The sequence below is a fragment of the Bacillus rossius genome (genome assembly GCF_032445375.1).
Source record: "Bacillus rossius redtenbacheri isolate Brsri chromosome 4 unlocalized genomic scaffold, Brsri_v3 Brsri_v3_scf4_2, whole genome shotgun sequence".
NCBI classification, from domain to species: Eukaryota; Metazoa; Arthropoda; class Insecta; order Phasmatodea; family Bacillidae; genus Bacillus; species Bacillus rossius.
The window spans coordinates 10,669,409-10,697,389 of record NW_026962011.1 but is presented as its reverse complement, the minus strand read 5'-3'; the positions used below and the strand labels follow the sequence as shown (position 1 = coordinate 10,697,389).

The window sequence follows — 27,981 nt, the reverse complement described above, 5'->3', positions numbered from 1 at the left end:
TTTCTTTACCTGATACCATCTAAGCTGATTTTACGAACATTTGTAATGTTATTATTTTTGTGTATACATATTTATAACTGACCATTTTGCACAGACTCCTTGCTCCTGGAACACACACTCATTGCTGGCCAGTGCAGTTACCAGAATTTGTTACCTGTAGCTTTCACATCATCATGCTATGTAATTATTACTTTTTTTTCCCCTAAGTTATGTTGGCAGTTTATGTTGGAAGGAAATATTGGAGATGTTACAACATAAATTAAAAATATAATGAACTACTCTTTTGTGTATGGCTTTTAGTACTGAATCATTTTCTACAGATTACAGAAGAAAAAAAACCATTAAAAATTCATATAATTTTTTTCTATGGAATTCATAACTACAGTACAGAGTTAATCTAAAATGCACAAAGAACTAAAAAAACAAAAATGTGTTCAATAAATTACAGAATCTGTTATGCTTGTGTACACATTTTGATATAAATATCACACTGATAATATAACAACAGTACATTCAAACAAAGTTGTCATTTACAACTATAGAAAATATATTAATGTCTGTATGTTAGCAACTACATAAGTATCAAGCTTCATTTTCTAGAAAATATAAACTGAACACACATCCATATACCATACACACACACAAATCATACATAAAAACTAAATAGATACATCTATACAACAATAACAAAAAAATACACATTAATTTTTAATTTGTAAACTAATGGGGGCACATTCCTCTACATGGCATGAAATGCAGTTTTTTTTTGAAAATTAGAAAATAAAGCACTTTATTTACACAATTATGTTTTCACAGCCACTGAGAAATATTTTACTAGAGTAGAAAACAGTTGGAACTTACAGCAAATGAAAAACCGATCCAATGCCAATTCATAGCAACTATATTTTGTACTTATTATCTTTACTGGTCCAATGAGATGATTTGATCTAAGACTGCATTTATACAACCAGCAATCTAGATAATGAGATTATAATTTCACATTACTACTTATCACATTTCTAGCATCAAACATATTTCATTTATGTAATAATTTGAGTGTCGAATTGAACGGCCACACAGCGAAGGCAGACAAAGCTGGCTGGTGGCATGTTACACGACACAAAAACTGCATTGGTAACAGAACAATGACTAGCAAATCACAACTGGCAAACATTTCATTTCAAAAGGACAAGAGGGCAGAGATGAATAAGGCAGTGGCTACTTCACTACGTTTACAGCACGCAATGAGAACCGAGATATAAAAAAACTAAACAATTCTAGACATATTGAGAGAGTGGGAGGCAACAATGCACACACATGATCGCAACAGACTTTAAAGGAACATTAAAAAGCCACCCTAAGTCTACCATTTTTTGTGTTGTACATTTGTGACTTTTTTGTTTGAGCATTTTTTAACATATTTTGATACTTTTTATAAAAATCTTTTCTCTACACTTTTTTGTACTTTTTTTTTGTTTCCTAGTCGCACGAGACCACAAGGAAAATTAAGCAATGCTGCTGTCGCAGACAAGTGTTCAGGCCGGCAGAGATATCCCTCCGGCAAAGGGCGGACGATCTCCCGCCCCCCACGTGGGCTGGTCGTACCAGCCGGACGCAGACTCGTCCGAGTCGCAGCTCTCCGACTCTGAGCTGGAGCTGGAGCTGCCACACCTGCAGACAATCCACCTCTCAGCAGCCCAACACACGTAATGGTGGAAGTAGACTAGGCCTGTGCGAATGTAAGTTTTTTGGTCAGAATTGAATACAGATACCAAAATATTTGTGAATACGAATATTGAATTTGAATAGGTAGTACAGTTAGAATTTCACCAAATTTTTTATCATGTAACAACTCCTTGAAAATTAGACAAATAATATAAAATGTAAGGTTGGTTAGTTAAAGTCAGCTACATTAATTATATAGAAAATGTTTGGAAAAATATTTTAATTATGAAAATACATTTTTTTTTTAAATTATGCAGCTAAAACTACCTTAACCTAAACAAACAAGCTTCTATTAACCTTATTATACAGAAACGTGCTACTCTTCAGGTTGAGCCAAAATATTGTTGTGAATTGCAAAATACAGATAGAGCCAATTCAATCGATCTCTCTCTCTCACACACACACAAACTGATACAACTGATAAAACCATTGCACTAGCCTGATTGTTCTAAACCCTTCTATAACATTATCTGTAGCCACACATTTACGGATCAAAGAAATACAACAAACAATACTTAAGTAAAAGCACATAAAAACGTAACTAAACAAACAAACAGGTAAAATTAACTTTAAGTGACTTTTTCACCATAAAGTAAGCCAAAAATCCAAAATAACAAAAGAGCAATTAACAATGTAAATTACAATCATAAAAAAAAACATTGCAAATGCACAAATAACTCTCAAAAGAATAAATAGCTGTTATTTACATATCAAAAGGTACTGAATATGATCTTTAATAAATTTATTTAGTAAGTGGAGAGGGCAGTATCCTCAGTTGCTACGAGTGAAACTCTAATAAGATTTTTTGGTCATATGTTAACTATTGAAAATCAATATGATTACTTTTAGAATGAAGAGTGATTTTGGGGGTGCGCTGGGACCCACCTGGCGTGCAGTGAAAGCTGCAGCTGGCCGTGCTCGTCGATGGTGGGCAGCAGGGACGGCAGCTTGTCCGTGGGGCGCAGGTAGCGCAGAGTGCGCTGGGACAATTTCCACACCAGCCGCTGCCGGTGGGGCATGTGGCACTGCGCGTTGTACCGCTCCACGATCGACACCACCACCTTGTGGCAGCTCCAGAAGCTGCTCTCCGAGATCTGCAACACACCACGTCGCACCCTAGCTTAGAGCCGTCCACAGGAGATCGAGTACAGTAAAACCTTTTTGTTGCGACCCCATTTATTGCGACCACCCCTCTATTACAACCTGATTTCGAGGAACCGCGAAAAAATTGCAGAAAATCCGAAGAAAATCGGACAGAAAATAAGTTTCTTGTGGTGAGTAGCGTGTTACTGCGTTTCTCTTGCCGAGTGCTTCCTGTCGACTGCTGTCAGCGCTTAACAACCCCCATTCCACGTCCCTTTGCTGGCAGGGTGCAGATAAAGGTTTTTGTGGCAACGTGTTTACGTTTAGCTTTTTGCGAGTGTCTAGTGTGGTACGCAGTTAAGGCAAAGCTACCTGCTGGATTTGCCTTGATTTTGATTACTATCGGTTGACAATGTTTGCTTAGTTTTTGAAGTCCGATTTGGTATATTTTCTGGCTTGAATTTGTGAACTATTGTTGATGACTTATGCAGGTTTTTTTGTCTTCCGATTTTGTGTGTTATGACTTAATAAATAAAATACCATTAAATAGGGATGGGAAATTTTCAAAATTTTCGATTCGATACCGATTATCGAGTCTTGTTGCGATCATCGATTCTTATCGATTATCGATTCCAATCAATTAGGTTAAGTTATAGATTCTCATTTTCGGGATTGAAGTATAAGTTACAATGGAATCAGTAAACATACTTATTGAATACACTAAAAAAGCATTTTTCAAAATAATAAATAAATACTATTAAATTTAACACATAAAACAAAACTTTACATTACTTGAAATAAAGAAATTGAAATTACTATTCTGTAATGTGTAATGTGTAGGGCAAGCATTATTTTTTATGTGGATTATGTTTAATCCAGTTGAATATGTAATTTTGAAAAGAGAATACGTAATTTAGTAATAGGTCAGTAGTACTAATAAAAAGTGAATTGTCGTAAAGTCATCAAAATACTAACAATTTCATTGGAATACAATTTAATAAATAGTATATTAATTACTAAATGTACAATCATTAACATTTATCAATCAAACTTTAAATAGCCACAAAAAGTTGTGATTATTAAAAATATTGTAAAAAACCAGAAACTACCAAATTCAATCTTTATACCTTTGAAATAAATGACAACATAGTGAAATATCATAAAAACAACACTTTTGACAAAATAAAATTGAAAGTTCTTAAAATAATAAATGAAAACTGGCAAAGCATCTTATTAGATCACAAAGTCTTATTAGATCCTAAATTCTTATTAGATCACAAATTCTTATTTAAAAAAACCAACATTTTGACTCGTTCAGGATCTAAACGGTTCCGTTTCTGATCAACAATCAGTCCTGCAGTGCTGAATAATCGCTCGGAATGTACAGTTGAAGGTGGAATGCAAAGAAATTTCTTTGACAGTTTTTTTAAACATGGGTACTTGGTATTTTCTTTCCAATACTGGAAAACGTTGGTACTTGAATTTTGAATAGGTTCTTCCAAGTAAACATTAATCTCATCTTCAACTGATGCGATGTGGCTTACACTTGGGGCAGTCTTCATTATGTTTGAGTAAAATGTCCACATACCATGGCTTTCCATTGCTTGGCTGGATGTTTGCGGCACAGACTGAGAGAAAAGCAACAAAATTTTCAAAATTAAAAATTAAAAATGAACAAACAAATGTGTCAACATAAAACAGCAGAAGTAGACAAATAAGAATACACTTAATGAATTACAAGGAAATTAGCACCTAACTTACCTCAGTTTCAGGTTGTTTCAAACAGATAGTTTTTCTTGCTTCTTCAATCAAAAAAACTTTCGCTTTTGTGACATTACCGTCCTGCACAAAAACATGGTGTTTAAATCGTGGGTCCAGTAATGTTGCAACTGCGTACAACATATTCTCTTCAACATCAGAATACTTCAAAGTTATGGCAGCAAGCATATCATTTTTGATGCCCTGTACACCTGATCCAGTAGGTGCTGGTTTCCTTAGCTCTTCAGTAGAACTGTTGATTATAGGTATGACTTCTGAGGCTGTCACACACTGAGTACTTACAGCCAATGTTGCATGGTTGAAAATACTTAAAAGGTTTACTACATTTGTCATCAGGTTCCATTCTGCTGATGAAAAAGTCACAGGTAACTGCAGAGTTGCTGATGCTAAAGAAACAGACTGTTTTTGCTCAAGTAAGCGCTGTAGCATATGGAGAGATGAATTCCAACGCGTTGGTTCATCCTGGATAAGTTTATGTTTTTTCATTTTCAGCGTGGCTTGAGCCTTCTTTAACTCTTTTGTCGCCTTACAAGAATGTTTGAAATGGCCAACTATGCGACGACCGTTGGCAATCAGATTATTTACATTCTTGTTGTTCAGTAGCCCTTCCTTTACAACAAGCTGCAGGGTATGTGCTAGGCATGGCAGATGTTCATATTCGGATGATTCTAGGCCAGCAGTTATGTTCCTGGCATTGTCTCTTACAATGGCAACAACTTTAGATTGCAGCTTCCATTCTTCAAGTGTTTCTGTGATAAAATTGCACAAATTGTTCCCTGTGTGAGATAATTCAGGAAAGGGAATAACCCCAATGTTGAGGTGTTGCAAGACAAAATTGGAATCAACAAAATGCACAGTTAGACCAAGATAATCGTCATTGGCTGTTGAAGTCCACATATCTGTTGTAAGACTCACATGTTCAGCTTCGTCCAACTTTTTGTTCACATTTTCCCTACATTCTTGGTACATGTGTGGTACAACAGTATTTGAAAAATGTTTTCTGCTGGGCAAAACATACCTAGGCTCAAGGAATTTGACAAATTCTGTGAATCCTCTGTCTTCAACCATGCTAAAAGGACGATTGTCTAAGCACATCATTCTACCTATGTGCTGAGTTATTGATTTTGCACGAGGATCAGTGGACTTGAATTGTGCAGTTTTATCAATAAATGATTGTAATGTAGGCTGGTATTGACTTTTAGGAGTTAGCCTATACTGGTTTGGTGTTCTTGATGAAATATTCGTTTGGCCAACTTTCTCAGCATGCCTCGGGGACACTGAACCGCTGCCTCTCGATGAATCAGTAGCAGTAGGCCTAACATCTGAATTTGATGACAATGGCAAGGTTGTCTCTGAAGAACAATTTTGTGCTGAACTATCATCTATTTCATTTTCTTCAATCTCGCTCAATTCCGATGAATGTAGCCTTTGTTTCTTCGTCTCATGAACGTAACTCCCATGCTTGTTTTCGAGATGTTTTTTCATGTTTGTTGTAGTTTTAGATTTACCGCCACGTGAGATTGTACATTTACAGATTTGACATATTGCGTAGCCAGAATTTTGTCGGTCGATGACAAAGTATTTCCACACTTCACTAGACATCACGTAAATAAAAATGTTATTTTACTATTCGTATTGCGCTAACATTACCCAACATTCAAACAAAGAAGCATCACTGGAAACAAAAGCATGTAAGAAAATTTCTACAGTTGCCGTACTGGTAACTTACTGGAATGAAAACGTGTTTCAAAAACGTCCATTGAAATTTTATGTTTAAGTTGCGTAATTAACTGGTGATTTAATGTTTACTGTTATTAAATAAATTACGGAAAATACGTAACTCGTAAAATGTTACGGGCTATGGCCACATTATTCTTGCATTTTATCGTTAAGTAATTGAGAATAAGATCTGTACCGGAAGTTGGCAAACCTGTGAAAGTTCATGTATAGACAAATGCTGGTTAACAAAAAAAATCATTGACGAAAATAAATATGCAACAACGCAAGTGAATAAATATACTAGAAACGTAGAAAACGTGGCACACTTCTCAGTAGAATCTTGAAATTTTGTGCACATGGCTACCAATGTGGGTGTATTCAGCAAGTAAAAGTTGGGCTACAATTTCTTTATACGATAACACTGCGTTAATAAATAAATAACCCTAAATGCACAGTACGAAATCGCCAACCTCCGTTCCCGCTTACGGGATTGTGGCAACTGAGCTGTGGTAAGCTATGTTATATTTCATTTATTATTTATTATATCGTTTATGGTTATTTATTTAGTTGTAAAACTGACTAAAATTACTGCAACGACAGCGATGAACCGCTGCTAGGCAGCACTTTACGTCTACATCCTGCAGAATTTTAATAATCGGTGATTTTCGCCGATCCTCGATTATCGATTATGTATCAAAAAATCGGGGTATCGAAGAATCGACGGATCGACTTTCCCATCCCTACCATTAAATATTAATTACTATTAATACATTGCAGGAAAAACCCTCCGGCCGCAGCGTGTGAACATGGTAGTCGGCTGCTTGCTCGCCCTTGCTCACTCTCCCCGTACCGTGCGCTTTGGCCGATCTCGGATGCTGCTTGTACTTGTTAACAATCACGTTATCTGCTTAATTTTAACGAGAGTAAAAATATATTAAAACTGTCAGCAAATTGATAAAAACTTTATGTGTTCGCAAAACAGGGCACAACACTGGCCCGCCAGTTGTTTTCATTCAAAACGTGGCTAAAGACCTTGCGTGGATCAGGCTGAAAACATCCGGCAATACGTGTAGGTTATAAGGAATCTTGTTAAGGTTTGAGATGTTATGTTCTTCGAGTAGATATACACAGCGACCGACTGGATGCATGCCCGCCTCGACTTGTTTTAACTGCCGCAGCGATGTTTATTTTGACAGCTCAAGCAATTATCTTTTCCCGTGGGTTGATAGAAAAAGGTCGCTTCACCCAGCATAAAAAAAAGGCTACGCCACTTATTCCCCACGCAGGAAACACACTGGCTGCCGTCTGTCTCCCCAGCTTGTATCTTTCTTCTAACATTCCACGTCTCGCCTCTCGCGCAAGCAATAACGAAGCGACTACGCATTGGGCCGTTTTATTCTTTGTTTGGTCAGCAGCTTGATTTAATTCGGTATATTCCTTTTCATAGGACCCTTGCTATTAAAATACATTTATATTTAAGTTTGAAAGCTTGTGAATTCCTTGCCAGAGATGACTGAACTCGAACTTGGTGTGAAAAGTGACATATTTTGACACACTTTTTTTGGGCTTGTTTTTGTGAGGAGGGAGAGGTCCGAAAATATTTACAATGATCTTACCCCTCTCTCATCGCTTTAGTACCCCATTCATAATAGCCAAATTTTACGGGAGAAGGGAGGGTGAAAGGAGCATTTTCTCACTGAAGGTTTTTTAAAGGGGAGTGAAGTTGGGGTGTTATAAGGGAGGACACTAGATGGTTTGTGTGTCTGTTACCGAGGGGAGGGAGGGGTGAGCTTATGCGTCATGAAGCCGCTGCCGCCAGCCAGCCGGGCGAGCTTAGTGTGCGCCCACTCGCGTTGCAGAACCTATCGCTGCCATATTTTGAAAGGAAATGCCCCATTATATTTTTGTTATGCTTACAGGAATATTATTGGAAGTATTAAAGCCGACACAAAAATACGCTGTGTGTTAAAATTAATACATTTTAATGATCTTTCATTTCATTTTTTTAAAATTTTTTTCTGATTTTCACATTTTGGTCAAAATGTCCAATTTTTTGACGGTTCCCGAGAATGTATTCGTAAAATCACGGCTTCGTTAAATCCGGGGTTCGTGACATTGGAGTTCTAGTGTATTTAACTACGGCAAGCAGAAAACGTACATGTAAACTAACCAGTAAAAATAAACTGTCTTTTGCCATATTTTCTTTAGAGGTGGCCTGTAGGGCGATGGACTTGTCATGAAGGTTGAAGTGGGTTTAAAGCAAAGCCGTATAGCATTGTGAGTGACAGCATCCTGCCATTGTACGGCTGGTTTCTTAGCGAGTAGTGGTTTGGAATTTCGGAAAACATCTATTACGACCCTATTCCTGGGAACAGTGAGGGGTCGTTTCAGAGAGGTTTGACTGTAGGTATTTTTCATGGGAATACCAAACAATTATTATACAGTTTCAAGCAACATGTTGTAATAAGCTGCTCTAAAGATAAATACAGATGAGCATTACTGTTTAAAAAAAGTCTCCGTTACCATATTGCATGTCTCTTCTTCAAAAAATCATTACGAAGATGTAACCCACCACAAAATAGAAAATGCAACAAAACAAGATTATAATGATAAACTCTGAGCCACCAAAAAATGCCAAAGCACAGCAATTCAAATTGACATTATATGTGAATGTGAACAGCCAGAATCCAACTGAAAAATCTGAAAACAAGTGTTTCGATTGGTGCCAAATTACAGAATGCCAAATTAAAGACCTTTCGTTTTACTTACATCACAATGTGGTGACAGTTGGCAGCTTCACCATCTACCCTACATGCCCACTCATTACCACCACAGCTGTCAAAACGTCAGTTTTTTATTTTAAAGGGGCGGTACATCAAGGAAATGACCAAGTGCTGGACAGGCGCTAGTACCTTGCAGATGCGACGCAGCTCGACGGCCAGCCTGAGCAGCTGCACGAGCTCGGTGCCGGCGCCCAGCTGCGTGCACAGCAGTACCAGCGCCAGCTCGCAGGGGCGGAAGCTGGCGCAGGCTGCGTCGCACGCCAGGATCTCCAACTGCTGGCTCAGCGCGCCCAGCGGCCTCGCCGCGCCCGAGCGGCCCGCCACTGCCTCCAGCACCCGGTGGAACAGGCGCAGGAAGTCCAGGGCAGTGACCGGCACACTCTCCGACAGCTTGCCGGCGATGATCTTCTCCATGCGAGACAGGTCGCCCAGGGTGCACCTGCGTCCACGACACAGCTGCTAGCATTCAACCTTCAATATTGTACGTGTGCTCCGGCGGACTGGAATTTGCAAGGTCGACAAGAGCCACTTGGAGATAGAAGTGCCAAATATACAAGTCCCACTGAAAGCCTAAGACCTTCAGTACATTTAGGATGATATTTTGGTTTTAAACTTCTGGTAGAAATTACTTATTAATTTTATTTACTCTTCAAATCCTCAATATTAGGTAAGAAAAAAAACCTAATGAACTAGTCCCTATTTTAGCAATAAATAAAATTACTGAGCCATTCCACCTCAATTCAGGCAGTTAGCAAGATAATGTGTCAGGTCACCATCTCAGATTTGCTTTAAAAAATTACAGCAGTTACAACCAGTGCAGACAAGAAGTATGCCAAAAGGATTTTGTCCCAAAAAATTTTTTCCCCATGTTATAGCCTTTTGAAGTTGGTTCAAAATCAAAAAAGGTGGAAAAAGGGGTGTTTTTTAAATGAGCGGCATTTCAAAACTATTTTACTGATTTTGCTGATTTTTTTTTTATTTTGTACCTATTATAGTGAACTACAGAGTGGAATAGTTCCAATGAGTCCAACGACAATATCTTTAAGGGGGGGAAACTAAAAAATTTGGCAAAAAATTTAGATTTTTTTGGATTTTCAAAAAAAAATTTTTATGTGGAATAATCAATTTTCATAAAAAGTAATTCTGGTAATATGTAGACCTATTACAGTAGTTTTACAGGAAAAATTGTTTTTAATTCTATGATGCATGGAATTATTAAAATTTAACTTTAAAATTTTCAAAATTTGACAAAAGTGCCAATTTTGATTGAAAATTACTGAAAAACCCCATATTTTAAAAATCTGAAAATTTGTAACTTTGTAGTCCTCACCTTTATTAATAGCATGCACTTTGTTGGATAGTGTGTTTTTGCCTGTAAACATTTCTAGAATTTTTTGAAAATGTAATGTCATTACCTTTTGTATGTTGTGCATGCTCAATTAATAAATGTTTTGTTGGTATCTAAATAGTATGTGATAATTTGTAACTGGTTTTGTATGAGGGGAAACCTTGGGAAATATGAAGGGGGAGTCCCTATCTGAATATTCCCAGGCGCTTGCTGTAAGGGGAATCCCTGGTAGCTTGAGGGAAATCCCTGGTGACCATAGGGGGAATCAACTACAAGACTACAAGGGAATTCCCAAACTTTTGCTGTTACAGTTGTGTTGTGTGTGTTCATGGGTGATGTTCAGCTAGTGAACTAAATCATGTCTGACTTTCATAGTACGGAGAGAATTAAATGTGTGGACTACATTAAAAGGCACAAAAAAAGTGTGTATAAAAGTAAATGTGTGAGGATGTGTAAGGTGAATGATTTAGCAGATGATATTCAAAAGTTTGTGGGTGTATCTGTTTCAGTAAATAAAAATGATATTTTGTGTAGCAACTGTGTTACTTTTTATAAAAAGAAATTTCTGGAACTTGCTGAAGATGCAGAAGAAACATCCACATCAGAGAATTTTATTCTGGAGGATGAACTAGTAAGTGTTTTAAATAGCAGTCTCATTAAAACATTAAATTTAGAAGTATCACCATTGAAATCCCCTTCAGAGGTGAGATTGGATAGGAGAGAAGGTTATGCGAGGAAAAAGAAGATAAAATTAGTTGATGAGTTAAAAACTTCTGCTGTGAACAAATTACAAGACATATATCACGTGCATCTTTCAAGTGAGTCTGATGATGAAATGCCTGTGTGTGTCAATTGTAGTCTATGGTTTTCGAATATTGACTCAGCTCTTCATACTTGAAACTACAATGGAAAAGTACAGCTACTAACATTGGTACCACAAACATTTAGTAAAACTGTATTGAAGGAAAAATTACCTTCAGTGTCAAAGTACCTCATTGATAAATGTCGCACAGTTATAAAAAATAAGGGAATTTATGCTCAACCTGACCCCTATAGTGGACATCCTTTACCTACACAGGTACAAGATCTAGCATTATCATATTACCTAGAAGATAGTAAAGACTGTTCAAGGGAAAGTCCAAACAAAAAAGATGTTATTTGCATTAAGGATGGTAATGGCGAGAAAGTAAAAAAGGTTAAAAGATTCATGACAAGGTCCATCAAAGAGGCATACAAAGCATTCAAAAAAGATAATCCTCTTATAGAAATTAGTCTTTCAAAGTTTTATGCCTTACGACCAAGATGGGTGAAAATTCAGCCAGAACAGACTGTGTGTTCTTGTATTTACTGCAGTAACATGCAACTTATCTGTGTAGCTCTTCGAAATGTAACAAATAACCAAATTGAGAAGACTATCTTCTACTGAAGTGTTTGTGTGACGAAACAAGGAATGAAGATTGCTGGCTCGAGGAGTGTGGTGACTGTCCTGGCACAGAAACATTAACTGTTGAAAACTTTGGCTTGGATGAAGGGGAAGAAGTTACATTTGCGATTTGGGAACATGGTGACCTCATAAAAAAAACTGTATCTGTAAATAATTTTCTGGAACATGTAAGGCATTGGGTTAAAAAAGCTATTCCTCACAGTTACATTAGGAAAATACAAAGGGAAGGAATAGCTGAAGCAAGAAGTTCTGTCCAACAAAATAATGCTCTTGTTTTACATTTTGATTTTGCTGAGAACTGGTCAGTTGTATTGCCTAATGAAATCCAAACTTACCACTGGCAAACTGATCAGCTTTCACTGTTTACCTGTGTTGCATACTTTGGTGCGGAAATAAGAAGTTTTGTTATAGTATCTGATGATATAGCTCACGACTCTGCTCACGTTCTCTGTGCTTTAGAGGTTATAAAACTGGAAATTTCAAAATTTTGTCAGTTAGAACTTTTGAGTTCAATAGATTTTTTTTTTTTTTTTTTCCTAACCTAACTAAAAACTAAGTGTGTTTGGGAGGGGTCCGGGTTAGGAGGGACTTAAGTGCGTCTCAGGCCGAAGCCTATACGCTCTACTCATGCAGGGAGTACCATGCAGACAAGGGAGCATGCATATTGTGCTAAGGAGGGGATTGGCCAGCCATGGCTGCGATTGGCGCCATGACTAACTCCCCTCACTTGACTATTCTAGGCTAAAACTAGAGATAAGTTGGGCCCAGGTAAAACCTCCATAGACAGAGGGAAAACCCTGGGCACTCACATGCGGGATGCAAATTTCATGCATTAATAGCAAGCAGGTTGGCTACGGGAACAGAGGGATGGTTCAGGAAGAAGAGTTGGACAGAGTAGAAAGTCTCTACTAAGCAAGTTTGGGAGGGAACTTACATTACAGATGGGGCAGCTGGACATTTCAAAAATAGGTTTCAGCTGTATGAACTATGTAAAAATACTCAAACTGTTGAAAAAAAAATGGATTTTTTCTGCTACAGGGCATGGCAAAAGTGCATGTGATGCAATAGGTGGTTTGTGTAAACACTTAGCAACTAAGTTCAATCTTCGGGCAGAGTGTGTTAATGCCATTAGAGATTCTGCTTCATTTGTTGCTGAAGTAGGTAACCTTGTACCAAAGATAACTCTATTGGCTCTTGAAAGTAAAACAATTCAAACGTATAGGTCATCTAAGGAAAAAGAATGGGCTACTGTAAAACCAGTTGTTGGAATACAATCTAAACATTACTGGCTGATTAAAAATGAGACATACATGGGACGCACAATTAAAGATAAAATAGAAATAGTTGTACAATCTAACCAGATTAAAACACATTATTCAATAAATGATTTCCAAGTAGGCCAGTTCGTTGCTTGTGTATACGATCAGAATTGGTGGATGGGACAGATCACTGGTATATCTAAAGAGTTGAACGACATGACAGTGTCTTTTATGCATCCCCATGGTCCAGCTAAAGGGTTTCAGTGGCCACAGGAATCTGGAAAGAAGAAGGATGAATGTCCGGTGCCACTACAAAATGTTTTGTTAGCAGTAAGCAATCCTACTCCACTTGGACAATCAGCAAGACTCCACACTTTCGACAAAGCTGAGTTGATGAAGATCCAGCAGATCTACTGTCTTTAATCAGCCAAAATATTTTAGGAAGTTTGTCAATATATGTTACATATAGTTGAGGAAGGGTAAGCAGTCTACATATAATTAATTATAGGTACATATTGTTGGTTTCAATTTTACTTTGAAATTTTGGTTTTCATGCAAGTTAAAGAGTATGCATATGTATTATATGTGTGTATATGTATTGTGCATATTATGTTAATGTGATAATGTATACACAGACTCTCCTTTTGTAATTCCCAAGGTTTCCCCAATTTACAAATTACATCTCACTTTTTGGAAACTAACAAAACATTTGTTAATTGAGTGTGCAGACCTTAGAAAATGTAAGAAAATTACATTTTCAAAAAATTCTAGAAATGTTTACAGGCAAAAACACACTATCCAACAAAGTGCATGCTATTACTAAAGGTGAGGACTACAAAGTTACAAATTTTCAGATTTTTAAAATATGGGATTTTTGAGTAATTTTCAATCAAAAATGGCACTTTTGTCAAATTTTGAAAATTTTAAAGTTAAATTTTAATAATTCCATGCATCATAGAATTAAAAACAATTTTTCCTGTAAAACTACTGTAATAGGTCCACATATTACCAGAATTACTTTTTATGAAAACTGATTATTCCACATAAAATTTTTTTTTTTGAAAATCCAAAAAAATCTAAATTTTTTGCCAAATTTTTTAGTTTCCCCCCCTTAAAGATATTGTCGTTGGGCTCATTGGAACTATTCCACTCTGTAGTTCACTATAATAGGTACAAAATAAAAAAAAATCAACAAAATCAGTATAATAGTTTTGAAATGCCGCTCATTTAAAAAACACCCCTTTTTCCACCTTTTTTGATTTCGAACCAACTTCAAAAGGCTATAACATGGGGAAAAAATTTTTTGGGACAAAATCCTTTTGGCATACTTCTTGTCTGCACTGGTTGACTGCTGTAATTTTTTAAAGCAAATCCGAGATGGTGACCTGACACGCTCCTGCCTGAATTGAAATGGAATGGCTCTACTATAAAATATTTGCACAGCTAAAAAATATTTTACTTCTTTTGCTACGGTCATAACTCTCAGCAGAATCTGGTGCAGATGCAACAATATCTCAAAATTACAATCACATTGAATTAAGCATTTCTTACACAAAAATTGTTGTAGTGTAAAATATGTGGTATTGATTTTCTAGTTTTTAAAACATTTTTCATTGCACACAGCTTAACACTGCAATGTAATAATGTATACAAGTGTTAAAATTTTCTAAATGTTATAGAATAGCACACAATAACAAAAGTATTAAATAATATTTAAAACCATCAAATGGCTGGCAGCTGGGAAAAGAAAATGGACTTGGTCATTACGATGATTCAAAATCATGAACATTGCATACATTCACAAACCAATATCAGTAACATGAGAATTTAATATAATGGTACATTCACAATTAGGTAATTAAATAATTAATATTATGTTAGCCAATTGTAACTACAGTAGAACCTCCTTTTTACGTACCCGGGATTTACGAATTCCCGTGATTAACGTATTTTTTTACTTGCACCGTCACGTTTCCTATAGTATTAATGCATTATTTCCCCGTTTTATGCAAAAGCATTTCCCGCAAATTACGTTGCAAAAGCGCTGCATTTAATAGCAAACTATCAAAAAATTTTGAAGGAACAATAAAAGTTGAAAGCTAACAGCGAGTACCTACTTCGTTTATTTATTTATGTTAATTGCAAGTTTTCTTGGTCACGGCAGCTTAGTTGGCCATTGTAAACATTTTTTTTGTGCCACTGGCCCTGTTGAACCATATGGCCAGGAATATAAACTTTGGTGACGTGAACGTGAAAATTAAGGACATATTACTCTATCCCCTTTGAACTGTAATGAATAATGCATAAAAAATAAGTTGTAGGAATGGGTCTTTACATAAAAATACAGTTGATTACTATGCTTTTATTAAAAATAACTTTAAAAGCAACGTATCGATTTCTTGTAAATATGGCGTCTTCGTGCATGTTCGGCGATGTTCGTTTTACCACAACAAATATCGTGGAAACAGTTGGCAGCATTGAATTTCTAACATGGTAACAAAAATGGTACGTTTTTATATTTAATAAAAATAGTTACGGTTTTAAAGTGAGAGTGTTTGTGTTAATTAATTGTTTCGTTTAAACTAGAAATTAAATTGTATGCTGACATGGGATTATTAACAATGTCCGGAAAAAGTGTTACTAGAAAAACTCTCACAATCAAAGAGAAATTGGACATTTTAAGACGTTATGATGCGCACGTGGGAACTCAAGTTTCTCTTGCCAACGAACTTAATATTTCATGCTCAACATTGAACACGATTTAAAAAAACCACAAGACAGTTGAAGAAAACTCAGTTAAGTGTGGGGCAACGACAGCGAATAAGAGAAAGTATGTACGAGCATCGAATTTCGAGAAGCTGGAAGAGATCTTAAAAAAATGGTTCACTGAAACCAGATCAGCAAACATCCCCATCAATGGAGTGCTACTTCGTGAGAAGGCCAGGCAAATAGCTGATAGGTTAGGTATAAAAGATTTTACTGCTTCCAACGGGTGGATTTGTAGGTTAAAAGAACGAAATAATGTTGTGATCAATACAATCTGTGGGGAAAGTAGAAGTGTCAACACACAAACAGTTGAAACTTGGAAAACGGAGCAGCTACAACATCATCTCTCTGACTATGCACCAAAGGATGTTTTTAATGCAGACGAAACTGGCCTTTTTTATGGTGTGATGCCAAGCAAAACGCTCAGTTTTAAAAGAGAACGCTGCCATGGAGGAAAACACAGTAAGTTACGACTAATTGTTCTCGCTACAAATGCAGATGGTAGTGAAAAGCTGCCACCATTTGTTATTGGCAAAAGCAAGACCCCCAGATGTTTTAGAAATGTTAAAACACTGCCTACGAAGTACTCTTCCAACTTGAAAGCTTGGATGACTGCTAGCATTTTTGAGAGTCAGCTGCATGCATTGGATGCTAAAATGGGGAGTCAGAACCGCAAAATTGTTCTTTTCATTGACCAATGTCCAGCACATCCAAAGCATGTTGAGCTGAGGAATGTAAAATTACTATTTTTTCCTGCTAACTGTACAAACCATCTGCAGCCCCTAGACTTGGGTATTATACACGTTTTCAAGGTGAACTACAGAAAAAGGTTGGTGCAGAAAGCTCTGTGCATGATGGAATCTGGGAAAGACCCCAAGACCATGAAGTTAAATGTTCTAGATGCACTTCATAACATTGCCTATTCGTGGAACAAAGTGCAACCAGAAACTATAGCTAACTGTTTCAAGAAAGCTGGTTTCTTTTCCTCTGGAGTGACTGGTGTTGAAGAGTTACCTGGTAATGAAAAACTTGATGAAGATGTGGCGAAACTCAAAGCTGGTGTCTCATTCGGTGACTTTGTACAAGTAGATGATGACATAGTGACGACAGAGACTGAAAACCTGAATGACATTGTGGATAACCATCTGGCAGCAAATGCTTCTGGTGAATGTCAAGACAACGAAGAAGAAGATGAACCAGTTCCAACGCAGGCAGAAGCAACTCGTGCAGTTTCAACACTAAAAAGATTTGTTTCTAGTTTTAGTAACACTGAAACCCTACTCCCAGCTCTGCAAAAACTTGAAGTGGACATTGAGAACTTGTGCAGACTCCATTCAAAACAGTCACAAATTTCAGATTTTTTCAAGAAACTCTAAGTATGATAATATATTTGTAATAATAGTGCAGAACATTTGGGTTGTATATATGGCTATGTGCTTACTACTTTTATCAAACTTGATTATGTTGGTTATTTGTATTGTATAGAAACCTTTTTTGTATATAAAAATTTGGTTTAGGTTAATGGTCAAAATCTCTGTTTAATCATCTGAGATACTGAAGAGCTAATTATTGTGTAAAACTTTTAAATATCTGACATTTGATTTTGTTTTGTGTTTACCATCTGCTTCTAATTGTTTGCATCACATTTAAATAACAATAATTTTTATTTTTTTAGCATTTCCCTCATTTTAAATATTCCCGCATTTTACATATTTTTTTCCTGGTCCCTTGAAATATGTAGAAACGAGGTTCTACTGTAACTCAAAAAGAACACACGTTGTTATTTACTTCCTAAATGTTTGATAGTTATTGAAAGCGAGACCACAGTCGTGGAAAGAAAATGTAAATATTAACGGGAATAATTTAATTATATTTGATACACACAGAGCATTTTATATTGTTCTAAACCTACCCTTTGGAGAACAATCAATGAACCTGGTGACCACAGAGTCCCACACTCATGAAATATGAAGTACACTGACAAACCTGCACTGAGAGATGGCAACGAGATCTTCAGTGTCGGGCACCACCACAGGACTATCGAGATCTTTGCGGCAAGAAGCAACAAGGCGTGCTGCTAGATGGAAGGAGCTAACAGAGATGCAAGCCATGTGCTTTGGTTGTACCTGCCACGTCAACAACAAAGAGAAGAACAAATATAACATATAACTGACACAGAGCATTCAAAAACACAAACTGTAACAGTAATTACAGAAAATTAATTATAGTAGCTTTTCTTAAGATAATTACACTGGTAATGTGGTTTTAGTTTTGTACAAGAGTGTTTAACACAAATACTTATATACATACATATTTAATCACTGTAAGAAAATAAATATTGAAAATAACTTTACGCATCTAATAATACAACCAAGTAAAGATGAAATCACACCACTTATTCATCAATATATTTAATAAATGTAAGTATGGTTTGTCCATGCGTGCCACTGTACTCTGCAACCCACCCCCAAGCCCCACAGGGAGGTTATATGGTATGGTAGCCCTCCATCCCCCATCCAAGAAGTAGGTATTGGTTTGGAACTGTGGGGGTTCGGTTAGAAGATATGGTGTCAAAAGAGAGAATTGCACCAATGGACTTCTTAGGTTAAGTCTGTGAAGCAGCTGGCAATTGAGTAACGAAATGGCAGAGACTGGCCAGAATTTTCCAGACCTTTCTGTACCATTCAAGGGACTTCTTGTTCCGGAATGTTCTAGAAATTGGAAATGTAAGTCCAAAATATTTTGGAACATTCTAGAAGCAGAGTTTTCTTTCACTAAATTACATACAGACTTTACCTGCAGAAAGATCGCCCCTACGTATGGGTCGCATTTATAATTTTGGACAAAAATCTAACATTTTCTCCATAAGGGTCGCCTTAGAATATGGGTTGCACGTTGCACCATAAAACTGTCTCCAGTAGAATACAAGTGAAGTCTTTATGGTTTGTGTCTCAACTTATTCCCCCCTTCTCCAAAAAGATGCCTTACAATGTTGGGAGCCAGAGATTTAACAATAAAACAATATTTTTTCACAACCAATTGCAATCAAAATAAGGTGAGCTCCCATTCCAAGTTCATTCATATTAAAGGGGGTCAGCTTTGAGGGGCCCTTACACTGATGCTATTGTGAATAAGAACAGACTCCATTTGGTTATTGTTGGTTTAATGTTATCTTTGGTAATTTCTATGCGTGTGCTCCGCTAGTGTTTTATTTGGTATGTTTAATATTTGTCATCCGCATGTGCACATTAAATGTTGTAGTGAAATAGTTTTTATTTATTCAGCCCTACAAATCACAACAGATGCAACACAGGCGGAGTAATATATAATAAAAAGATGATTTGATGGAATTTCACCATTTAATTGATAAAGATTTCTTCATTTCCATGGCTACAGGCTGTTGCATTGTTTATGCTTTGTGCGTATCCATGGCAACCTCAGTGTGCACCTTCAAGAAAGAGCATGTATAATGAGCAGTGCGAGTGTGTTCTACCTATAGACAGCCGTAGCGAAGCGCGGGTACTCAGGCTAATATTTCAAGAACAAATTTTTTTGTTTGTTTGGTAAACCGTGAACCTATTTTATTTTGTTTATTTATTTTTAATTTTCTCCCACCTTTAAAATTATCTTAACTTTATATAAGTAATATTCTACAAAGAAATGTTTGGTAAAATACAATACATAACTGCATGGTCCCTAAAAATTTTGTTTCAAATATTTAAGCCATATAACGTGCAGTAACACGGGCAGCACCACAGGAGAAACCATTTATTTATGTGAACAGTAAATGTCCCTTAAATAGCAATATGCTACCTCAGGTTGATCCTGTCAAACACAAACAAGGTAGCATTGTGAAGCCCAAACAAAGCGAACTCACCTTCATCCTGGTGAGGAACCTGTCCATCAGGTTGATGGCCACGAACAGCACATCCGAGGGCAGGTCGTACCACACCTTGAGGCAACGCAGCACATGGGCAGAGCCATCCCTCACACCCACCGTCACTTCACTGCATGCCTGCCAACATCCACCCTCTCAGTCCCTGGGGCTCCGACCAACAGCACACACCCCTGCGCTCTCCTCAACACCTCCAGCAACACTGCTACATTACATATTACAGCTTTATTTCCAGGGATGCACAAGTCCAGTCTGTAGTGCAAAAAATCTAGTATTTACAAGTTGAGTTGTCAACTTTTTTTTTTTACTTTTAAGCTCATCATGAAATAAGGGCACAAAAGTACACATGGTTTATAAATCACTATATACCGTGAACTGTATATTAACCTACAGTCCCTACCTACAGTATTTATATTTTTAAAAATTTGCAAGTGTATATTTCCATGTAATTACATATTTAGCTAATTAAATTTTTTTTACAGAAAATTTGTAAGCAACTAGGTATTAATAAAAAAAATTAACTTTTTCAAATGATATTATGAAGCACAGGGAAACTACAATGTGTGTATCCAGTTGCATTGCAGATAACGACTTTAAATTTAGGATGTTACTTTGGAAAATTAAAATCAAAACAATTTTTCACAAAGATACTATCATGTTATGGCTATTTTAAAACATTTAAAGTTTTTTATTGTCCTATTCACTATTTGTCCAGTACAAGAATATTCAGGGTGTATCCTTGATAACATTGTGCTTATGCTTGGGGGTGAAGTAGCAGTGCCATAACATTTAATTTACCAATCTATATGAGGTTATTTACAGTAACTGTAGTTCATGTAAGAATTGTGTTTATGCGGTAACTACGTCCGTGTTTATTCTTCATAAACAATAAATAAAAACTACTAAAACATGCAAAGAATTCTGGATGTTCTATTATAACATTTTTGTGATTTGAGCCTAGGATGAATAATTGAGCATTATTTTCATAGCCTTTAGGTCCAGTAGAAAAAACATTTCTCTAGAATAAATATTTCTCTAGGTGTACCGTTATTTGAAGCCACCATTTAATCAAGTAAAGATGAAAAAAATAACCACGACAAGACCTCACCTTCATAACATTTCTGCAACATCAAGTGCACACTCATACGTGTTCAAAAATCCTGACAGGTGTGTGTTTACAATGGTGCAAAAAATAAACTTAAAAAATTAAACAATGCTAAAATAAGTGTATTACATGGAAAATTAAAATGGTCTAATCACTAAATAATATAACCTACTCAACTAACAAAAAAAAAAAAAAAAAACCTCGCAATTGCTACAAAAATAATTTACATCCTGGTCATACTATTTCTTGCAGTACGTATCTAAACTCATGTCAATATTGCTAGGCCTGCACCAATGATGTGGAAGTAGGTAACATTTGGGATTAGCTGTTAAGTTAGGCTTCATGGTAATTATTAGTGTTTCAGTAAATTGACTGCTGTAGTTCTAGAGCAATATGTAAATATACATTTAGACATAAAAAATTTGTCTAAATGTTATTTTTAAATAAAAAAACTAATTGTTCACATAATGTAATGAAAAAGACAAAATATTTTAAGAGGAGACAGGCAGAATTGAACACGTGAGCACAGTATAATTCAGGTATTTACAGATAGTCACACCTGGGTCACGGCAGGCAGCTGTAGGTGTGGCTGGAAGTGAGACTCCAGGGAGAGGGCAGACTCCAGCTGGAGAACGACGGGGTGGATAGCATCCGGCGGGCCCTGGTCCATTCCTGCGATGTCACCCTGGACCGCAGTCACACCTCAAGAATGGCCCAATACCAGGCCTCCAGTCTGCCAACAACAGCAACACACCCTCATCTCACACATGAGATAGCAGCGTGATATAGCACGAGGAAGCCAGGTTTAGAAACCCTGCAAGATGCAAACATTTAAATCACAACATTTTCAAATAACCATTAATTAACTACTCAAGGTGCAAAAACACTATGCAAGTATTCACCAATTTTGGCTTACGTTTCCACCTTCCATATTGGAAGTAAAGCGTTTCAAAATATTTTAAAGATGCAGCTTTCATGTGCATAAAAGGCCACACAATGTTGGTTTTATTACATACAGTACGTTTTCACTTGTTAAATTTTCGCACAATGAAAGAAAATAAATTGTCAAAAAAAGCCCGAGAATATATTTTTCTACAGTTTTATACTTTTTAAATTTGTGTGGTTGGTGATGTTTTGAGATTTAAATGCTTTATAAACAATCGTAATTTCCTTACATTGGTTGTATGTTGTGTCCCTTGAGTTGTTTATAAACCTGACCTTACTGCAACATCTTAACAGTATTCAAGAATATAACAGGAAGTTGCCAAAGAATTAAACATCTAAATCCTTAGCAATCTTATTTTAACTTAAACAAAAAGATAAAAATGAAAAGATAGAATAAAAACGAAAATCACAAAATAAATTACTGTAGTCCATGTAATTCTGCATATGATTCCCACTTTGCTACACCAGGAAAAAAACAACTCGCTAGTCTGGATCATTAATACAAACCAGCTTCTCAAGGTCTACAACATAAACAGTATTACTGACATGTCTTACAAACTTAGTTTAGGGAAAAAAAAAAATTGTAATTTGATTTTTGTGAGCTTAACAACTTTCAAGTTATATTTACAATTGAATAGTGTCTACAATTATGTCATTAACACAATGATTTAGGGCATAGGCGTGCGCACGGTAGGTGCCACAGGTGCCTTGGCACCACCATTAGGGTTAACGTTATTTTGTTTTTTACAAGCAGAAATAATACATACTTACAAAAATCCTAATTCTTTCCAAAAAAAAAAAATATTTTTTCCAATCGTGTCGAGTTACAGATATGTGTTCATAACACTATCAGTATATCAATTATCAATCGAACCAACTATACACACGGAAACAAGCCAGTTGCAATTACTTGTGTTGTACACGCGGGCCGTGGCTACGAAACTTCTGAAATGTAAATACTTCTACTAGTTCTCCTCGAATTACATAGAATGCGCGCTCGGTGTACACTGTTCACTCCACTCGGCAGGCGCACGGAATAATAGCCGCCGTCCGCCAGGGTTTATTTAAAAAATGAGTTTGAGAGTTTAGTTAGTTAAAAGGATAGGCTTTACTTGATGACTTATATGCAGTCGCCGACAAAACATTTTTGTTGTATTCCAAAAGTTAAAACTTTTGCCCACTCTTATTTGTGTATTTTTATTATTTTAATATTTTACATATTTAAGGTATGTTACAAAAACTCCCTTGATTTGTTGATTTTAAAACTTAATATTTGAGAATGTTTTTTTCTAGCATTTATTTGGCGTCTTCAGAAAACATGTAAGTACGGTTTTTCAAAGCCAACAGCAAAAATTCCGTGCAAAAAATTTGTGCAATTTACTTTATGGCTCAACAAAGCTTAAAACTGTAAATAGTTTAGTAGTTTTCCTGATGATTATAACGTTCAAAGCCATAATTTGTCATAAAAAATGTTAAAATTTTTACATCTGTGTATTTAATGTTTTTGTTCGGAAACACCTTAAATAGCACCATTTTGCGCTTTCAAATCCAAATTTTTCCGGGGGAGGACCCCCGGACCCCCCGCTTTAGGCTCGGGGTCCGTGAATGACAGGGCTGTTGTGTAATCTGGCACCACCAATACTGAAGTCCTGCGCACGCCTATGATTTAGGGCAGATAAGTAGATAATATAGAGCTTATAAATTGTCTACCATGCCTTTTATGTCTGACTGGAGTTATATGATTGCTCAATAAATATATTATAGGAAGTTCCAATAAAAAAAAAATTGGAACAATGATATTACCTTACTAACCAAAACAATTTACCATTAAATATAAATGTACAAACTAAATTTTTTTTAGCAAAGTAAACCAATGAAAAGTTTATGGTACATAATATTATTTTCAGCAAAGTTATCCTTGACATCTTATACCAATATTAACTCATAGTTCTAATAACAAATGGGGACACGTCTGCAGCAACACCTTTCATAGTATCATGACCCACAAAGCAACACTTGAAGAGAGAAAACATGTTTGCATCCTGCCTGACCTTGGCACATTATTCCGCACACACCAAACAGCATTTCACAATCTGCATCCGTGCCAAGGACACAGATAAACCACCCACGTCAGATATGAGCTTATAGGTATAAGTAACATAATTAAAAGAAACTGCTTGCTGTAGGGAACCATTCTAGAATTTGCGTGACTTTGGAAAAATCGAAAATCAGGGTAGCAAGTCCTCCTAGATGGAAGTCAAATCTTTTACCATTGTGCCAATTAACTCAGTTTGCAAAACGTTGTCTACTTTTTTCGAAGCACTAAATAAGTAGGAATTTAAAATTTTTACAGCAACACAATATAAGCAATAATTGAATTGCTAGGAGTTGGAAATCAAACCTAATGAATTTTTTCTTTCTTCTTCTTTATAAAACTTTAGTGTCAAAGACTGTGTAAACTTGTGGTAAGTTTGACAAGGAGGGGGGCCATACACTGATACTGCACAGAGCCGCATGTTGTCCAGCTGATGATCTGAACATATTTTTACAGAACAACCAAATACTGGGTGAAGTGTAGTGTCCGCTTTTTGGAAGCAATTTTTAAGGACTGTATCTAAAAATGAAAATTCTAATTCGTACTTATTAATCATCATCATCAGGCTTGATCAAGCAAGATTTTTGCAATGTTTTGGGTGTTGCAATATGGTGATATGAGGTAGAAAGTGATCAACTATGTCACAGTATACCATCTCCAGACAATTGCAACTTGCTTTTGAAAGAGTGGACACATCTGTCTCTCCATGATTTATGCCTCTTTTCTCCCAGTTAAGTAATCAAAAATAAGAAATGAGACTACTTAGACAGAGGTGCCCTCTGCTCTCACTCCAATATGCAGAGGCACAGGTTTATGACAGTATGGTGAAAGGAGGGGAGAAGGAAGGAAAATATTCTGAACTGAAAACGTTACGGTACCTCAGCAGCAGCAGCATCAAAAATCATCACTTAAAAAATTTATTTTAATTAGTTAAAACCAAATATTTCCGGAATAATGTGCACTTTACAATAGTAGTTAATCTACTGCAGAATTAATCAAACAATATATTTTCTTGTAGCTTACATGTAAATAAGCAGCACTCTTTTGTGATTTGTTCATGTGCCTTAGGTTTGAATAGCTCACGTGTATTTCCAATTCTGAACCAATTTAGGTCCCTTAAAATTTACAGATTAAATGAGGTGTGTGGCTCACCTAATATTATATTAAAATATTAGTGAGTTACTTAATATCTTAACAAAGTGGAACTTTTGTCAGCTAAATATTGCAGTAATTTTAAACTTCATAGTTGTTATAAGATAATAATACAGGATGTCTGCAAAAATCAGTAAATAATTTTCCTGACATCTTCATGAAAATTTTTTAATTACCATTACTAATTATGTTGCTAATTTACCTATGTTGCAAATTTCTGAAAGAGAGTTGTCTGCATATACCTAGTCATGTTTTGAAAGGTTGCCAGTGTTGTATGGCCAAGTGGCGAACAGTAGTGTTCATTAGGCTGCCTACTCTTGACTAGGAATAATTTACTCAAGAGTACAGGTTACAAAGCTTCTGAAGTAGACATTTAACAGGAATAACCAGTCATGTAACTTCATATTTGCCACAGAGTGTTCCTGAACCAAATTTTTTGGATGAGTACAATTGGTAACTTATTTAATATTTATTAGTATGAGCACCCACATTTTTTGTAAGGTAAAGGGATAATTGAATTGTGGAATTATATTAGTATTTAACAGCATCATGGTGTTGGGGTTTATTATAGTTTCCATCTTAATAATGAAATACAGTCCCTTTGGTATTTAGGGGAAGATAAACTGGAAGTAGTCTTGTTTACAATTCCAAAACAATACTGATGACGTCTCCAAGATAGTGTCACGTCATTACCACCCCTACATTCTTACGGGAGAAGCACTAAAATACGGGTTTTTTTGGCAGGGAACAATACACACACTATTTTTCACGTATTTAATAATTTGAATAAATAATTTTTTCGGTATCGTAAACGAGACTATAATCCCCCCCTGCTGTAGTCTCATACTCCTTAGATTAACACCACCAAACATACACACGATGACACGATTGTACATATCAGGCTTATCTCATTTTGGACGTATTTTAGCCACCACTTTTTACCCTTCGAACCAATTCCAAAGTTGTTTATTAACAATTTACTCGCACTTGTTACTGACTTTTTTCTATATGTGTTGAAATATTCCATTAATTAAACAATGAATTTTACAAACCTCACGATCATACGCATTCAAACAACCCTTTACTACCCTCCAGTTCTACCGATGTTTTATTACTCCCAATGTATTTTTCCTACTTCTATGCCCCACTAATATGATGTAATTAATTTCCCCTCCGTTTTTCTCAACCAATCAGAAATCTGGTATTGTAAACAAGACTTGACCTGATAAACTCACCAACATTCACCATTTTCCTGGGGCTATTCCTTTTGTAAGAGTCAGAAAGTCTCAATTTAGCCATTGGTGTGAGGAGTTGGGAAGGGGGTTAGGTTTATGGCATCTTTTTTCTGGAGCCCACACCAGACAAGCATGATCCTGAAGGAAGTTTGAAATTTCCTGATTGCAAAGGAGGCGTGGCAAAAGGGGAAATGCTGCAAAATATTAAATAAGTTTGGTAGACCAGGTGACCTACAGTAAAAACTAGGATGGGTTACTATTAACAAGACTGATGTACGATTATTATCAGATGAAACATAGGCAATTCTGAAAAAAAAATGTTCTTAAAGTGATTAGAGTCCTTTTCTTGATTTTAGATTCAGTGTCCTAAAACGGCGATTTTGATTTTAAACCATATTTTAATAAGTATAGGTAATTTTGAGGACCTCTAGTAGAATTTGGGTAGAATTAGTACTTAATACTTGGTTAGCGATTTTTCCAGTAGTGTACCTCTAAATTTATTTTACTTGATACTCATGACTATCTGCAATATATATTATTTTTGTAATGAAGCAACAATTCAAAAGCACTATTTTGGGAAATAATCATGCACTAAAGAATACCCGAACTATAAATCAAGATTTTTGAAAAATAAGATTTTATTCGCTCTTAAAGTATTAACTGTCAGTCAGTACTGCGAAAGGTTTCTTATAAATGTTTTCTGATTTAGAGTACAAAAATAATGTTACTGCTGTAAAAGGCAAATTTTTACATCCAAGTACGACTACAAGCCAACAACAAATTCTAGAACAAAAGGCTCAATCTTAAAAAAGTTATTAAACGTATAATTTAAACGTAATATCACTTAAATGCTTACCCGGATGCGTCCTAAAGTCTTTTCTTCACGGATTACCCAATTCTTAAATGTTCAGAGTAACGTACATACAACAGTCAACATTCAAGTTTAAACTTGACAGTTAAAAATAATATGGCGTCAAACGTCTGTATCCTCTCAGCTGATCGCCTAGTCGGTGGCCTTGAGATACTACAGTGACTCCTTACTTTTGAATGAACTATCAGAAACAAGTGTATTATTACTTGTATCACTTGTATTTTTCAACAATTGTTTACTTCTTAATATGTGAATTTAATATAATCCTAACATAAATATCACAGTATAATATTTGTTTACACAATTGCGCAATGTTGCCATTTGTAATAAAAAGATAAATTACGTAAATCTTATAATATGATACTGACAAATACAAATCCGTATAATATCAATCAGTTTATTCTGAAAAGTTGAATAAATAACTGTAAGTTAACAGCAGCACATTAACTTCTGAAACTTTACTTCACCAGCACTAATTGTAGGTGTAGTTACATACAAACGAATAGGCGGGACCGACATCTCAATTCAAAATCGTTTCATTCAGTACTTTTTATAATTTATAATAATCTAGAGGCGTAATAGTGTACACCTGAAAAATAATTTTTTGATTACCTAATTATGGATTTGCTACTTACGTTTACTAAATGCTTGCGTTTTACTGCTTTCAGCTAAACAACCGAACCTGGAAAGTATTCAACTTCAAGTGGTGTGACATCTGTCACGTACAGACGTGCCGTCTATAACTCATACATACGTGACGCGCCTCGTTCCGTTCTG

General features: G+C 36.0%; 2 protein-coding genes across 3 annotated transcripts; both read right to left on the bottom strand.

Moving 5' to 3' along the window:
• Positions 1-281: 281 nt before the first annotated feature.
• LOC134542287 (cyclin G) lies at positions 282-27,981 on the bottom strand. 2 transcript variants are annotated; one of them, XM_063386434.1, is made up of 7 exons: positions 27,840-27,981; positions 21,466-21,639; positions 19,784-19,921; positions 17,893-18,032; positions 9,219-9,528; positions 2,611-2,819; positions 282-1,671 (listed from the first exon to the last, which is right to left on the bottom strand). In XM_063386434.1, the coding sequence occupies exons 2-7, from the start codon at positions 21,574-21,576 to the stop codon at positions 1,536-1,538; spliced, it is 1,044 nt and encodes a 347-aa protein (XP_063242504.1). In that variant the 5' UTR covers positions 21,577-21,639; positions 27,840-27,981; the 3' UTR covers positions 282-1,535. The 2 variants fall into 2 exon arrangements, with proteins under 2 accessions (XP_063242504.1, XP_063242503.1); XM_063386433.1 differs by lacking the exon at positions 27,840-27,981 and adding an exon at positions 27,190-27,713.
• On the bottom strand, positions 2,829-9,129 carry LOC134542285 (zinc finger BED domain-containing protein 4-like). Its single transcript, XM_063386429.1, has 2 exons — positions 4,570-9,129; positions 2,829-4,436 (listed from the first exon to the last, which is right to left on the bottom strand). Exons 1-2 carry the CDS (start codon positions 6,187-6,189, stop codon positions 4,083-4,085), a joined length of 1,974 nt encoding a protein of 657 aa, XP_063242499.1. The 5' UTR covers positions 6,190-9,129; the 3' UTR covers positions 2,829-4,082.

What these genes read in the sequence shown, in the direction of transcription:
- LOC134542285 (XM_063386429.1), bottom strand. Translation starts at nt 6,189, where the DNA reads ATGTCTAGTGAAGTGTGGAAATACTTTGTCATCGACCGACAAAATTCT. An exon ending in TGAAACAACCTGAAACTGAG is followed by an intron (nt 4,437 to 4,569) that starts GTAAGTTAGGTG and finishes CTTTTCTCTCAG; the next exon opens with TCTGTGCCGCAAACATCCAG.
- LOC134542287 (XM_063386434.1), bottom strand. Translation starts at nt 21,576, where the DNA reads ATGGACCAGGGCCCGCCGGATGCTATCCACCCCGTCGTTCTCCAGCTG. An exon ending in GGTTCCTCACCAGGATGAAG is followed by an intron (nt 18,033 to 19,783) that starts GTGAGTTCGCTT and finishes TTGACGTGGCAG; the next exon opens with GTACAACCAAAGCACATGGC. An exon ending in AGCTGCGTCGCATCTGCAAG is followed by an intron (nt 2,820 to 9,218) that starts GTACTAGCGCCT and finishes GGTGTGTTGCAG; the next exon opens with ATCTCGGAGAGCAGCTTCTG.